This window comes from Loxodonta africana, chromosome 4, assembly GCF_030014295.1.
Source record: "Loxodonta africana isolate mLoxAfr1 chromosome 4, mLoxAfr1.hap2, whole genome shotgun sequence".
Classification (NCBI taxonomy): Eukaryota; Metazoa; Chordata; class Mammalia; order Proboscidea; family Elephantidae; genus Loxodonta; species Loxodonta africana.
Window position 1 is genome coordinate 175,141,005 of NC_087345.1, and position 14,881 is coordinate 175,155,885.

Genomic DNA, 14,881 nt, shown 5'->3' on the forward strand with positions numbered 1-14,881 from the left:
TTTATGTGACTCAATACTGACTGTTTTCTCTGAGCCATGTATGAATTATTGTATTATTTTATGTTTGCTTACTGTATCCTAGCTTCTTGCTTTGCTTTGTTTTGATATGCCGAGATGGTTTGCTTGAGTGAGGTAGCTTGATTATTTTCACCTTGGGAGCTCTGATGTTCTGTCTTCAGATGGCTTGAGCTGCTATCAGGTATATCAGTCTAGGAGTCCATTCACTCTTCTTGTATCAGTTCAGCTCAGGTGTCCAGCTCGCTGATCATCAAGTATGTATGGTACAGGCTCTGTCCTAAAGTCTTAGAGGGGCAGGGGTGATTGGTGTAGGTACCAGTATCTGGTTGCAGCAGGGTGTCACACTCTGAACGAGGCAAGGGGCTGAGAATTGTCCCCCAGATGTCTCTGAGGAAAGTGTGTCCCTGCTTCCTAGAGCTTATAGGTGGATAGGTTCTGCAGACGGACCTTGGGCACCCATTGTTTTTTGGTTGTAAGGACTGGGAGGCACAGGTTATCCGTGGACCTCTGTTGTAGGTGCCTGTGTGATGTGAGTGGAGCCACGAGTCCTTAGGCCCCTGATGTGGTAGGTGAGGACCATGTTTAATAGGCAAAGTGGTGTCAAACATCCAATACCCACCTCCCCACTGCACAGCTGAAACAGTTGTAGTCTGTCAACAGGGCCTGTTCTCCTGAAATAGGCCCACACAGCTCCATGCATTGGGGAAATGTATTCAAAGTCCACAGACCATTTATTCCTGGACAGGAGCCATATCTGCCCTGAGCTCCCCAGGTTAGTGGAGCTGGCAAATTCTCTTTTCCCCCAGTTGTGAATTTATTTTTCTCCAAGACCGGAATGATGGCTCCAGGTGCTCAACAGGGCCTATCTCAGGCCCAGAGGAATAAACGGTCACTGTAGTTGGCTTGGGGCGGGGCGTGCGGTAAAATATACACGAGTACTTAGCTTTTGCCAAGAGCGCCGTTCTTCTCTGGTTCCGGAGGTTTGAGTAGGCTATGTGGGTGGCTGCTTCTCCCTGCACAAACTGTGGCTAAACGCTACTACTGGCCTGCCACAGCCGTTCCCAGGAGTGGTTTCTGAGCGATCCTGGCGATTCAGTCCCAGTAACTCCTCTCTGCTTCTGAAATGTCTTTCACCCTGCCGCTCAGTCTATTTTCTAACTTTGCGTTTGATGTTTGGGGCTCCTAGGTTGTCATAAATATAATCATTTCACCTGTTTTTTAGAGTCTTTGTTGTAAGAGGGTTCGTTGGAAGCATCTGGCAATTCCGCCATCTTGGCCCCACCTCTCAAAAGGGGCGTTTTTTGATCCGTGTGGTAGGTGGTAGGTTAGACACATGTACTTACCTTTTGCTGGTTGAATGCTGCTTTTTACTGATTCTGGAGACATGAGTAGACTCTGCGCTGCTTGGTCTCTCCCGATGTGGAAAACATGTCCTGAGCGCCCCTCTTGCCTCACTGCTGGCACCAGCTGATCCTGGCCTACAGGTCTGGTAACTCCTCACTGCTTCTGAACTGTGTCCCCCTCCCCCTGCTGCTCAGTCCTCAGTCCAATTACTCAACTTTGCCTTTGATATTGAGGGCCACTGGATTGTCATATGAAATGGATTCACTTGTTTTTTTCAGGTCTTTGTTATAAGAGGGACCACAGGAAGCATCTGACTACTTCCCCATTTTGGCCCTGCCTCCCTTGTAGTATTTTTAATGACCATTTATAGCACCTCTTTGAGGTCTAAGATGTGAAATGTATGATTATTTTAGAGTCTACATTGTTGATTTTACTTAGATCCGGAATCAACACCCATGGAAGCAGCAGCCAAGAAATCAAATGACATTGGGAAAATGTGCTTCTAAAGATCTCTTTAAAGTATTAAAGAGCAAAAATGTCAACTTGAGGACTAAGGTGCACCCGACCAAGCCAAGCTATTTTCAATTGCCTCATATGCATGGAAAAGCTGGACAGTGAATAAGGCAGACTGAAGAGGAATTGATGCGTTTTAATCATGGTTTTTGTAAAGAATATTTAATGTACCATGGACTTCCATAAGGATAGCTAAATCTGTCTTAGAAGAAGTACAGCCAGAATGATCCTTAGAACAGAGGTTGTCCAAACATTGTCTTATGTTCTTTGGACATGTGGGACGAGTCCCTGAAGAAGGACATCATGCTTGGTAAAGTAGAGGGTCAGTGAAAAAGAGGAAGACCCTCAATGAGATGATTGACACAGTGGTTGCAATAACAGGCCAAAACTTAGCAACAATTGTGATGATGGCACAGGACCAGGCAGTGTTTCATTCTGTTGAGTATAGGGTCACAGTGAGTCAAAACTGACTCGACGGCATCTAATAACAACATTGATTTTAAATAATTTTTTTTTAATTATTTTTATTTTTAGGTGGTGAAAATAGAGCTATCTCTGATGCTACAATTGTACCAAAGATTGATACACCCAGATTATCTAACTTTCTTCGGGCTGCTTGTCAGGTATATTCTATTTTATATGTTCTATTTAATGGATAAGTGCTCAAAGTCTCATTATACGTAGAAATATAGGAGGTACTGAAATCTTTTAGCCTTTGTCGCTTGGATAAACAGGATTAATTATTCATATCAAATGTTATTTTCTTATAAACTATCAGTAGCACATTCATTAAGCCCTTGTATTCAAAATTACACCAGGTAAATGAATATCAATAACAGTACATATATTTGGATTTCAGACCTTATAGTATTAATTGCTTACATTGTAAAATAAATATAGACTTAAAAAAAAACAGGTGTATTAAGTTGGTAAGGCAAGCAAATATCTAGGGTATTTGAAACTAATAAATTCATGATTTTTTAAGCTGATTATGGCAATTTTCAAAACACATGAAAGTAAAAGGGAATAGTATAGTGAATCCATATGTACTCATTACACAGCTTCAGCTTCCATATCTGTCAACTCAGGACCAATTTGTTTTATCTGAGCCCCGCCCCCCACCTCACACATACACACTCACCTTCACCCTACCACCCCTTCAATTATTTCGAAACAAATCTCAACCATCCTGTTATTCCTTGGTAATATTTCAGTATGATTTCTAAAAAGAAAATGTGTCAAAATTATTAGTAATTTCTTAATATCATCAAATATGAAGTCAGTGTTCAAATTTCTCAGTTGGCTGATAATTATTTTTTAATGTAAATTCAGAATTTAAATATAAAATATCAATTAATATAGTAGAACATTGTTAAACCATGGTATCTGGACTTGGAAAAAGCCGGTTTCTCAAAATCTAATCTATATATGTAGTGGTTGCTGGCGGAGATATATTCTTTCTCAGCACTGCTATTATATAGAAATTCTGTAGTTGATGAAATAAGATTCTTATGTGCTATCACATATTTTAAAAAATTTTTATTAGCGTCTTTTCAGTGTAAGTTAATGTGAAGCTAAAAAAAAGAGTGCATTGGGTCTAGGTTGAAGCGTGGAGGAAAGATGGGTTGAAAAAGGAGGCAGAGAGACATAGGAAATGAAGTGAGAAGAGACCCAAGCCAAGTTGGGGCCAGGATGCCTGATCTTACAAGCTCCTCTACCCTCTCCAGCCATTCTTACATCAACTCCTGTCCACTTTACATCAAAGATTTCACCTAGATGTACCATTTCTTCTCCATTATCACTGCTGCCATTCTAAAAATAACCATGGTAGAGTAGTATATAGTGATTTACAGTTTGCTTTTAATCTTTACCATAGCCCAATGAGAGAAGCAGAGATGGGGTGTGCTTGATGTATTTTTACACTTCCTAGTTTACTTAAGAAAAGTTGTGTGCTCAGCCCTTTTCCTTCACCTGTGATTTTTAACAAAGCATTTATTATAAATGTTGACGTAGACATTAAATAATAGCTCTGCTGTGGTGTTTATGTTAATGGAACTTTACCTATCAGTTTCTGCTATTATGCTGGAAGACTTCTTTATACAATTATGATGTCTTAGAGCTAAGCAGTTATTTGGAAATAGATAAAATAAAAAGATAATCGTTTTTGAAAAGATAATACATTTGAAAATTTTTGACTAAAGAATAATCACTTATATTTGAAAGGTGATTGCTGTTTTGCTTGAAGAGGATCGTGTGGCATCTGAACCCAACTGGAACCTCAGGGCTCAAGACAACACCCTTTTTTTTAGCGATAGCTCTTCTCAGTTGAATACTAGCCTGCCATTCCTTCAAAGTAAGTGGCCTTCCTTGAATTCGTTTTTAAATCTAGCTACTAAAATGTTATATTGAGGCAATCTTTAATATTACACTCTATATTAATATAGTGGGTTTATTGTGCATAAAACAGAGAGACTCAGTATTTGAAGAACTCAAGTGAATGGTTAGTTTTTTCCTTAAATGTGTATGTTAAAATTGTGATTAATAGCTTTTATAAGATGATTAGAAGAGGGACCTATAGCAATTTAATTGTGAGATTATTTGAGTGAGATTATTTAAAGGAGTGGAAACTGAGGTTTTCTGTACTTGTTTTAAACCCTGTTTTCTTTTTTAGTCCAGTTACTCAGTTTCTTTTGATTTCTTTGAATAGAGCAGACAAACAATGGAAGTCGTATGAGAGAGGGTTTAAGCAAATGTATTATTAATAAAGCTGTAGGTTTGAGTAACAGTATCAACATTTAACTTAAGTTTACTTAGATTTTTAAGTCTGTTGGTGGTTATAGAACACATAATGCTAAACTGAAATGAATCACGATATCAAACATGAAGTGAGTTACATGTAATTGTTTAAATTAAACAAACCCCATTTGCAATACTAAATTCAAAGTATATAAGCTATTAATCTCTATACCTTAAAACAAAAATATTTAGAATCAAGGTAGTTGTCAGCTGTTGTGGTGCTAGTTTGTGTGAAGGAATGAGTGGAATGAGGGCAAGTCCAACAGTCGGCTTCTCTTCAGCAGGTTAGGGTATAATAGTGCCCACCAGCTCTCAAGGGCACGGGGAAGGCTAGACACTTAGTACCCCTTGTCCTAGCCATTTCCTTTGTTCTGCGTGCTAGTTAGAGATTTAGATTGATGTATTTCTCTTAACATACATGCATTGTTAATTTTAAAAATATTCATGTTCTTAGATTATTTTTGTTTTTAGAAGAGAACAAATATTTTTACCTGGAGATATTCCAAAAGCTTATTATTGGGTAGATTTCAAAATGTTTTCTACATCTATGCTATAAACTGTTTATCATACATTAAACAAACCCAGTGCCACCGAGTCGAGCATTAGGATAAAAGAATTATATTAGAAGAGTAAAAAAGCCTTTTACCTATGGCATTTAAAACATTGGATATCTACATTTTCACACACAAAGAAGTGGGAATGAAAGATGTAGTGGTGCAAAAAGTTAAGTGCTTGGCTGCTAACTGAAAAGTTGGAAGTTGAGTCCACTCAGAGGCTCCTACTTCTGAAAAATCAGCCATTGAAAACCCTGTGGAACATAGTTCTAGTCTGACACACATGGGTTTGCTGTGAGTCGATTCAATGAAAACTGATTAGTTAATCTCAAGAAGCTGATATAGTTCTGTGCCTCACACAGAGTAAAGTGACAATAAACAGACATACAAAAACTAGAATGCCCTTTAATTATACCTATATCTAGAATCCTTCACTAAAAAAAACAAATAATTTATGTATGTTCTTAAAGAATTTATCCCCTTTGTTTAGTAGATAAGAGTCCTGCTGGTAAAGAAGAGTGGAGGTTTTTCTTGTTTGTTTTTATTTTTTAGTAAAATGAATATTGAGATAATAGAAGGAAAATGAGATTGGGGGAGAGAGGTATCTGACAGAAGTAAGTGGTACTCTCACCTTTGTCAACATAGGATGTGACTCACATATCCAGATACGTGGTTCAGAGGTAGTGCTACCTCAGCCTTCATATGGAATCTGCTCAATACCATGATTACTGTTAAAATATATATAGAAGATTGCAGCCAGCTATAGCCTGTTCATTGAGTGCCTACAGTGTTCAAGCACTATTCTAGGACTATTTATACAATTTGCTTAAAGCAAGGAAATAGAAAGGAAATATTACAGGCAGGGGTGTTTTACAAATTTTGATAGAGAAGACCTCACTGTAACACCCAGTAAAGACCTGACTGTGAAGGTGATATTTTTGAGTGAAAACCAGAAAGAGATGAGAAAGTGAGTCAGGATATCTGGGGAAGCTTCCAGACAGAGTGGTTAGCATGTGTGAACACTGTGAGGATAGAGCATGCCTGGCGTCTTTGAGGAACAATACGATGCCGGTGAGGTCAGTGAGGGGAGGGTAATGGGAGATGAGCTTAGAGTGGTAAAAAAGGGTCACATCTTATATTGGTCAGTATGCAGTCTAAAAATCACTACTCTATGGAAGATTGCACAATGAAACCACCGAAGTTTATGGGGAAAATGGGGCTGGGGCACAGCACTCAAAAACTTCATCGGTGTCACATAAAAAACATAAGCACCCAATAGAAATGGGAATGCAGTCTGACCCGTGTTAAATAGTTAAGAAGTATATAACTATTACAGGAGATGTAGCACTTTGCCTTGAAGAAGTTTGCTAGTGGAAGTGGGTGTCAGAAGGGCTCATCTTGGGAGTTATTGTGAAAGGGTAGGAAGGTTGTCTGAAATCAGAGGGAAAGTTTTAGCATGGGCAGTATACTAAGGTAGCTGGTAGAAGTTTGCTGTGTGTAGGTGTGAGCATTTTGTGTGTTCCTATGTGGCTTGGTTCAGCTGGGTTTCGTTTCCTGCATTCATCTAGTTTTTCTAATGGACGAAATTGTGCAGAAGGAAATGGAACTCACATTGTGGTCACATTGCTTCCTAATATCTCAGTCACTTTGGAACAAATTTGCATTCCCCCAAGAAAGTATAGAAGAACTGTGTTTGGTTTTACTCTGAGATGGGAAACCATTGAAAGATTTGGACTGCTGGCAGAATTGTGTAGCACTGTGGACTTACATGTTAACAGTAAGCCTGAAGACAAGGCTAAGAATTTAAGCCTATGAAAATTTTACCCTCTGGCTGTGGGGACCATGATCTTGGGGAATATCTAGCTCAATTGGCATAGCATAGTTTATAAAGAATATGTTCTACTTTCTGCTTGGTGAGGAGCTTCTGGGGTCTTAAAAGCCTGTGAGCGGCCACCTAGGATACTCCACTGGTCTCACCCCTTGGGGAGCAAGGAAGAATGAAGAAAACTAAAGATACAAGGGAAAGATTAGTCCAAAGGACTAATGGACCACATCTACCATGCCCTTTACCAGACTGAGTCCAGAACAACAAGATGGTGCCTGGCTACCACTGCTGACTGCTCTGACAGGTATCACAATAGAGGGACCCCGACAGAGCTGGAGAAAAATGTAGAACAAAATTCTAACTCAAAAAGAAAGACCAGACTTGCTGGCCTGACAGAGACTGGAGAAACCCTGAGAGTATGGCCCCCAGACACCCTTTCAGCTCAGCAATGAGGTTACTCCTGAGATTCATCCTTCAGCCAAAGATTGAACAGGCCCATGGAACTACACAAGACTAAAGGGGTTCACCAGCCATGGGGCATGGAATGAAAGGCAGTAGGGAACAGGAAAGCTGGTAATAGGGAACGCAGGATGAGAAGGGAGAGTGTTGACGTGTTGTGGGGTTGTTAACCAATGTCATGGAACAATGTGTGTACTAACTGATGAGAAAGTGGTTTGTTCTATAAACGTGCATCTAAAGTACAATAAAAGAGAAAAAAAAAATTTACCCTCTGTCAGGAAAAGTAGACTACAGCCCTGCATTTTCATCAGTAATACATAAAAGCTGCCCCATTAAGCCTTACACTAAAAGATTGAGTGATAAAAGGTCAAGAAAGCAGGTTGTTTTTTTTTTCAGATGAGTGAACAAATTGGGACTATTCTAGAGAAGAGGGAACTATTAAATCTAGAGCTAGTGGAATCTAATCTTTGGTCTCAATAAAATATATTTTTCTGCAAACATTTGAACTTTATTCAGGTTTCATTTATGTACCCTAAACTGCAACCATTTAAAATTTAAAGTGTACAATTTGATGAATTTTGACAAATGTGAACACAGTTAATCAAAATACACAAGATAGATAACATTTTGTGACTCTCAGAAAATTCCTGCTGATCCTTTACAGTCTGTTCCTCTCTTCGCCCCCGTGCCCCAGATAGCTATGGATCTGGTTTTTTGTTACTGTATATTACTTTACATTTTCTAAAATTTTACATAAATGGAATCATACAATATGTGATCTTTTGTGTCTGGCTTTTTATCATTCAGCATAATGATTTTGAGATTGACCCATTTTGTTGCAGGTATCGATGGTTTCTTTTTATTGTTGAGTACTATTCTATGGCATAGATATACCACAGTTTAAAAAAATGTATTCACCTGGTTTTGGGCTAGTATGAATACAGATGTTGTGAATATTTATGTCCAAGTCTTTGCATGGACATATCCTTTCTTTCTGTTGCCCAGATACCTAGGAGTTGAATGGATAGAACATATGGTAGGTATATATTTAATTTTTAAGAAACTGCACCATTCTACATTTTCACCTGCAGTGTAGGTTTTGGTTGCTCCACATCTTCACCAATACTTGGTATAGTGAGTTTTAAAATTTTAACCTTTTATTAGTTATGTAGTGGTGTCTCATTGTGATTTTAGTTTGCATTTCCCTAATGAATAATGAACCAGAGGCTAGATCTGACCAAGCTAAAACTGTTTCAAAGGAAACTCATACTGTGTGGTCTTTATGACCGTTTCTGACTTTATAAATCCCTGACTCAGGAGGTTAATGCATCCTTTGGGAAACAGCTGGTTTTTTGTCTCCAACTTGTTGACATTTCCAGCTGAAAGTCTTTTAGCCTCTTCTTTGCCTGTAAAACACAAACCAGCCACTAATTTTAAGTCCTTCTTCTCGAACACTTTAACCAGTGTCATCTGTTGAGTTGTAGGGCTTGTTGGGGCAAAGCAAATGCTGCTGACAGTCTTGGGATTTAGTCACTTCACTGTAATTGAGTAGGATCTCTGTAACTGAACTCAGCTGTACGTAACGTGTATTTTGTGTGTGTGTGTGTGTGTTTTTGGTGAAAGTTTACAATGCAAATTGGTTTCTCATTCAAAAATTTATACACAAATTGTTTTGTGACATTGGTTGCAATCCCTGCAGTGTGTCAGCACTCTCCCCCTTTCCCTTTACACCCAGGGTTCCCTGTGGCCATTCATACAGGTTTCCTGTCTTCTCCTGCCTGACTTGATTTTGCTTTGCTAATGGGTGTTGCCAATTAGGTCTTAATTGAACTAAGAAGCACATTCCTCACATGTGTTACTGTTTGTTTTATAGGCCTGTCTAATCTTTGGCTGAAAGGTGGACTCTGAGAGTGCCTTTAGTTCTGTGTTAGCAGGGCATCCAGGGGCCATAGTTTCAGGGATCCTCCAGTCCTGTCAGACCAGTAAGCCTGGTCTCTTTTTGTGAATTTGAATTTTGTTCAACGTTTTTCTCTCGCTCTGTCTGGAACCCTCTATTGTGATCCCTGTCAGAGTGGTAGGTGGTGGTAGCTGGGTACTATCTCTTTCTTCTGGGCTGAGGCCGGTGGAGGCTGTGGTTCATGTGGTCCCTTAGTCCTTTGGACTGATGTTTTCCTTGCATCTTTGGTTTTCTTCATTCTCCTTTGCTCCGAACATGATGGAACCAATAGATCCCAGTGCATAAGAGTTCCAATCTCCTCATAACCTCTCCAACATTTGTTATTTTCTGTTTTTTTGATTCGCGCCAGTAATGTGGGGGTGAGATGGTATCTCCTTGTAGTTTTGGTCTGCATTTCTCTAATGGCTAATGATCGCATACATTTTCTTCAGATGACTTTAGATGGCTGCTTGCAAGCTTTTAAGACCCCAGTCACCACTCACCAAAGTAGGATGTAGAACATTTTCTTTAGGAACTATGTTATGCCAATTGACCTAATGTCCCCTGAGACCATGGTCCCCAGCCCTGAGCTCCAGTAACTCAGTCCTTCAAGGTGTTTGGATGTGTCTAGGAAGCTTCTATGGCTTTACCTTGGTCAAGTTGTACTGACTTTCCCTGTATTGTGTGTTGTCTTTCCTTTCATCAAAGTTAATTCTTGTCTACTGTCTAGTTATTGATTTCCCATTCCCTACCCTCCCTTGTAAGCATCAAAGATTGTTTCTTTCTGTGTGTAAATCTTTTCTTCAGTTTGTGTAATAGTGATCTCATACAATATTTGTCCTTTTGTGATTGACTTATTTCACTCAGCATAATGCCCTCCAGATTCATCCATGTTGTGAGATGTTTTGTGGATTCACCATTGTTCTTTATCGTTGTGTAGTATTCCGTTGTATGTATGTACCATTATTTGTTTATTCGTTGATCTGTTGATGGGCGTTTAGGTTGTTTCCATCTTTTTGCTATTTTGAATAATGCGGCAGTGAACATGGGTGTGCATATATCTATTCGTGTGATTGCTGTTATTTCTCTAGGGTATATTCCTAAGAGTGGCACTGTTGGATCTTATGGTATTTCTATTTCTAGCTTTTTAGTGAGGTGCCATATCATTTTACCGTTTTACATTCTCATCTGCAGTGCATAAGAGTTCCAGTCTAAGATTTGTTATTTTCTGGGGTTTTTTTTTTTTGATTCATGCCAATAATATGGAGGTGAGATGGTATCTCCTTGTAGTTTTGATTTGTATTTCTCTAATGGCCAGTGATTGCACGCATTTCCTCATGTGTCTGTTAGCTGCCTGAAGATATTCTTTGGTGAGGTGTCTGTTCATATCCTTTGCCCATTTTTAAATTGGATTATGTGCCTTTTTGTTATTGAGGTATTGAAGTATTTTATAGATTTTAGAGATTAGACCCTTGTTGTATGTATCACATAGCCAATTATTTTTCCCCAGCCTGTGGGTTCTGTTTTTACTATTTTGATGAAGTCTTTTGATGAGCATAAGTATTTAATTTTCAGGAGCTCCCATTTATCTAGTTTATCTTTTGGTGTTTGTGCATTGTTAGTTATGGGTTATATTGAATTTATACCATGGCACTAGAAAAAAAAAAAAATAGGGCCCCTAGTGTTGTCCCTAATTTTTCTTCCATGATCTTTATCCTTTTATTTTTACATTTAGGTCTTTGATCCATTTTGAGTTAGTTTTTGTGTATGATGTGAGGTATAAGTCCTGTTTCAATTTTTTACAGATGGACATCCAGTTTTGCCAGCAGCATTTGTTAAAAATACTGTCTTTTCCCCCATTCAATGGACTTTGGTCCTTTATCAAAGATCAGCTGACCACAGGTGAATGAATGGATTTCCCGATTCTGTTCCATTGATCTATGTGTCTGTCGTTGTACCAGTGCTGCTGTTTTGACTACCGTGGCTGTGCAGTAGGTTCTAAGATCAGTTAGTGTAAGACTTCCTACTTTGTTCTTTTTCTTCCATAATGCTTTGCTTTTCTGGTGTCTCTTTCCTTTCCATACAAAGTTGGTGATTAGTTCTTCCGTCTCCGTAAAGAATGCTGTTGTATTTGGATTGGGATTGCATTGTATCTGTAGATCACTTTGGGTAGGATTGGCATTTTCACATGTTGAGTTGTCCTGTCCATGAGGATGGTATGTTTTTCCATTTATGTCAGTCTCTTTTGGTTTGCTGAAATAATGTTTTGTAGTTTTGTTTGTATAGGTCTTTTACATCCTGTTTAGATTTATTCCTAATTATTTTATCTTTTGGGGAACTATTATAAATGGTATTGTTTTTCTGATACCTTTTTTGAAGTTTTCTTTGCTGGTGTATAGGAATCCAACTAATTTTTGAATGTTGATCTTATTTCCTGCTGCTCTGCTGAATCTATTAGTTCCAGTAGGGTTTCTTGTGGAATTTTTGGAGTTCTCTCTATATAGGATTATATCATCTGTGAATAGGCAATAGTTTTACTACTTCCTTTGCAATTTGGATGCCTTTTATTTCTCTTTCTTGCCTGACTGCTCTAGCTAGGACTTCCAGCACAGCGTTAAATAGGAGTGGTGGTAAAGGGCATCCTTGTCCTGTTCCCATTCTTAGGGGGATGCTTTCAACCTTTCTCTGTTGAGAATGATGTTGGCTGTTGGTTTTTTATAGATGCCCTTCATTACATTGATGAATGTTCCTTGTATTCCTCTTTTATGGAGAATTTTTATCAGGAATGGGCGTTGGACTTCAACACATACCTTTTTGTGTCGATTGAAATGATCATGTGATTCTTTCGTTTTATTTTTGTGGTAGATTATATTGATTGATTTTCTAGTGTTGAACTATTCTTGCATAGCTAGTATGAATCCCAATTGGTTGTGGTGTGCTACTTTTTTTTTTTTTAATATGATGCTGAATTATATTTGCTAGAATTTTGTTGAGAATTTTTGCATCCACATTCATGGGGTATATTGGTGTGTGATTTTCTTTTTTTGTGGTGTCTTTGCCTGACCTGGGTGTCAGGGTTATGCTTGCTTCATAAAATGAATTCAGAAGTATTCCTTCCTTTTCTGTGCTCTGAAACATTTTGAGTAGTACTAGTGTGAACTCTTCTCTAAATGTTTGGTAGAGTTCTCCAGTGAAGCCGTCCATGTCATGGTTTTTTTCCTTGGGAGTTTTTTTTTTTTTTTTTTACTTCTTCAATTTCTTCTCTTGTTATAGATCGTTCAGATTTTCTATCTCTGTTAGTTTAGGTAGGTAGTGTGTTTCTAGAAATTTATCCATTTCCTCTAAGTTTATAGTCTACTGTTGTGATCCTTTTTATTTCAGTTGGGTCTGTGGTAATATTCCCCATCTCATTTCTTATTTTGGTTCTTTGCTTCCTCTCCTGTTTTCCTTTTGTCAATTTGGCCAGTGGTTTTTCAAATTTGTTGATCTTTTCAAAGACCCAGCTTTTGGTCTTATTGATTCTTTGTGTCATTTTTCTGTTTTCTATCTTATTCATTTATGCTCTAATCTGTATTATTTCATTTCTTCTGGTGGCCTTGGAATTCTTTTGCATTTCTCTTTCTGTTTGATCAAGTCGTAGGGCTAATGATTTGATTTTGGCCCATTCTTTTTTGATGGTTGCTTTATTGCTGTAAATTGACCTCTGTGCACTGCCTTTGCTGTGTTCCAAAGGTTTTGGTATGATGTCTTTTCATTCTCATTTGATTCTAAGAATTTTTTTTATGGTTGCATTTAAAAAAATTTTTTTTATTGTGCTTTAAGTGCAAGTTTACAAATCAAGTCAGTCTGTCATACAAAAATTTATATATACCTTGCTATTTACTCCTAGTTGATCTCCCCCTAATGAGACAGCACACTCCTCTCCACTCACTATTTCTGTGTCCATTCGACCAGCTTCCCCTCTCATCTCCCCTCCAGACAGGAGCTGCCCACATAGTCTCATGTGTCTACTTGGTCTAGGAAGCTCATTCCTCACCAGTGTCATTCTCTATCCTGTAGTACAGTCTAATCCTTGTCTGAAGAGTTGGCTTTGGGAATGGTTCCTGAAGAGGTTCAGAAGAGGTTCTAGAAGAGGTTCAGCAACAGTAGGGCCTATCCAGGCCTGGCCACACTGGTAATAATGGGGAAGACGTAACTCCTCGAGAAGGCCCCTGATGAGGTATCCAGCATCCAGGCATACAGGGCTTTGCTAGAACTTGCCTGACTCTGAGCAGAATGGCCTGGAGATAGGGGACAGGCAGGGGGAGCTAAGGAAAGAGGGAAGGGGGCTCGACAAAACAGTTGGCAGACAGCCTCCAGCTGGGTTTTACATTGCCCAACCCTGAAGTCATCTCTTTCTGGATTCCTTTCATACTGGGATAAAATGTGCTGGCAGTGGGGCCCACGGTGGGACCTGGTAGAGTCCAGTCACTTCAGAGGCAGGACAGAGGCTCCCAGGAAAGCTGGGGAAGCACATGCATTCCTTGGCTCCTGGTTCCCAGCAGCTGCAGGAAGCTGCTCCAAGTCCCAGATGGTCCCAGCAGCCCCCAAGGACTACGGATTTTTGTTTCCAATCATCCCCTCAAATGGACACACAGGGAGTCCTGGATAGGGGTGGCTGGGTACTCCATGTTAAGCCCCAAGGAAGATGGCGTGGGCTGCCAGCCAACACTTGGGAAGGCAGCTGGTAGGGCCTGTCTAGAGACCACGCCTGGAATGAGGGTACCATGATTCTAAGAATTTTTGATTCCCTCTTTGATTTCTTCTCCTGCCCAGTTGTTTTTAAGCAAGGTGTTATTCAGTTTCCATGTATTTTTTTTTTCTTTTTTCTTCATGTTATTGATTTGTGCTTTTATAGCATTGTGATCAGAGAAGATGCTTTGTAATATTTATGTTTTGGATTTTACTGAAGCTTGCTTTCTGGCCTAAAATATGGTCTATTCTGGAGAATGTTCCATGTACGCTGGAAAAGAATGTATACTTTGCTGCTGTTAGGTGGAATATTCTATATATATCTATAAGGTCAAGTTGGTTGATTTTGGCCTTATATCTTATGTATCTTTGGTGAGTTTCTTTCTAGGTGTCCTGTGCGTTACTGACAGTGGTGTGTTGAAGTTTCCTACCGTTATTGCGGAACTGTCTATTTCTCTTTTCAGTGCTGCTATAGTTTGTTTTATGTCTTTTGGAACCCTGTCATTGGGTCTATAGATATTTATTAAGGCTATATTTTTTTGGTGGATTGTCTCTAATCATTATGTAATATCCTTCCTTATCTTTTATGGTTGATTTTTGCCTTAAAGTCTATTTTATGTGAGATTAGTATGGCCATTCCTGCCCATTTTCAGTTACTCTTTGCTTGATATATTTTTTCCTACCCTTCGATTTTTAATATATTCA

General features: G+C 38.9%; 1 protein-coding gene across 2 annotated transcripts in view; it reads left to right on the top strand.

Annotated features, from left to right (window-relative positions):
• Positions 1–14,881, top strand: part of DYNC2I1 (dynein 2 intermediate chain 1) — a 189,366-nt gene that overhangs the window by 88,107 nt on the left and 86,378 nt on the right. For both annotated transcript variants that reach the window (XM_003410524.4, XM_064285057.1), the window contains exons 14-15: positions 2,410–2,498; positions 4,099–4,228. In XM_003410524.4, coding sequence (XP_003410572.2) covers positions 2,410–2,498; positions 4,099–4,228 — 219 coding nt within the window. The remainder of the gene's footprint in view (positions 1–2,409; positions 2,499–4,098; positions 4,229–14,881) is intronic.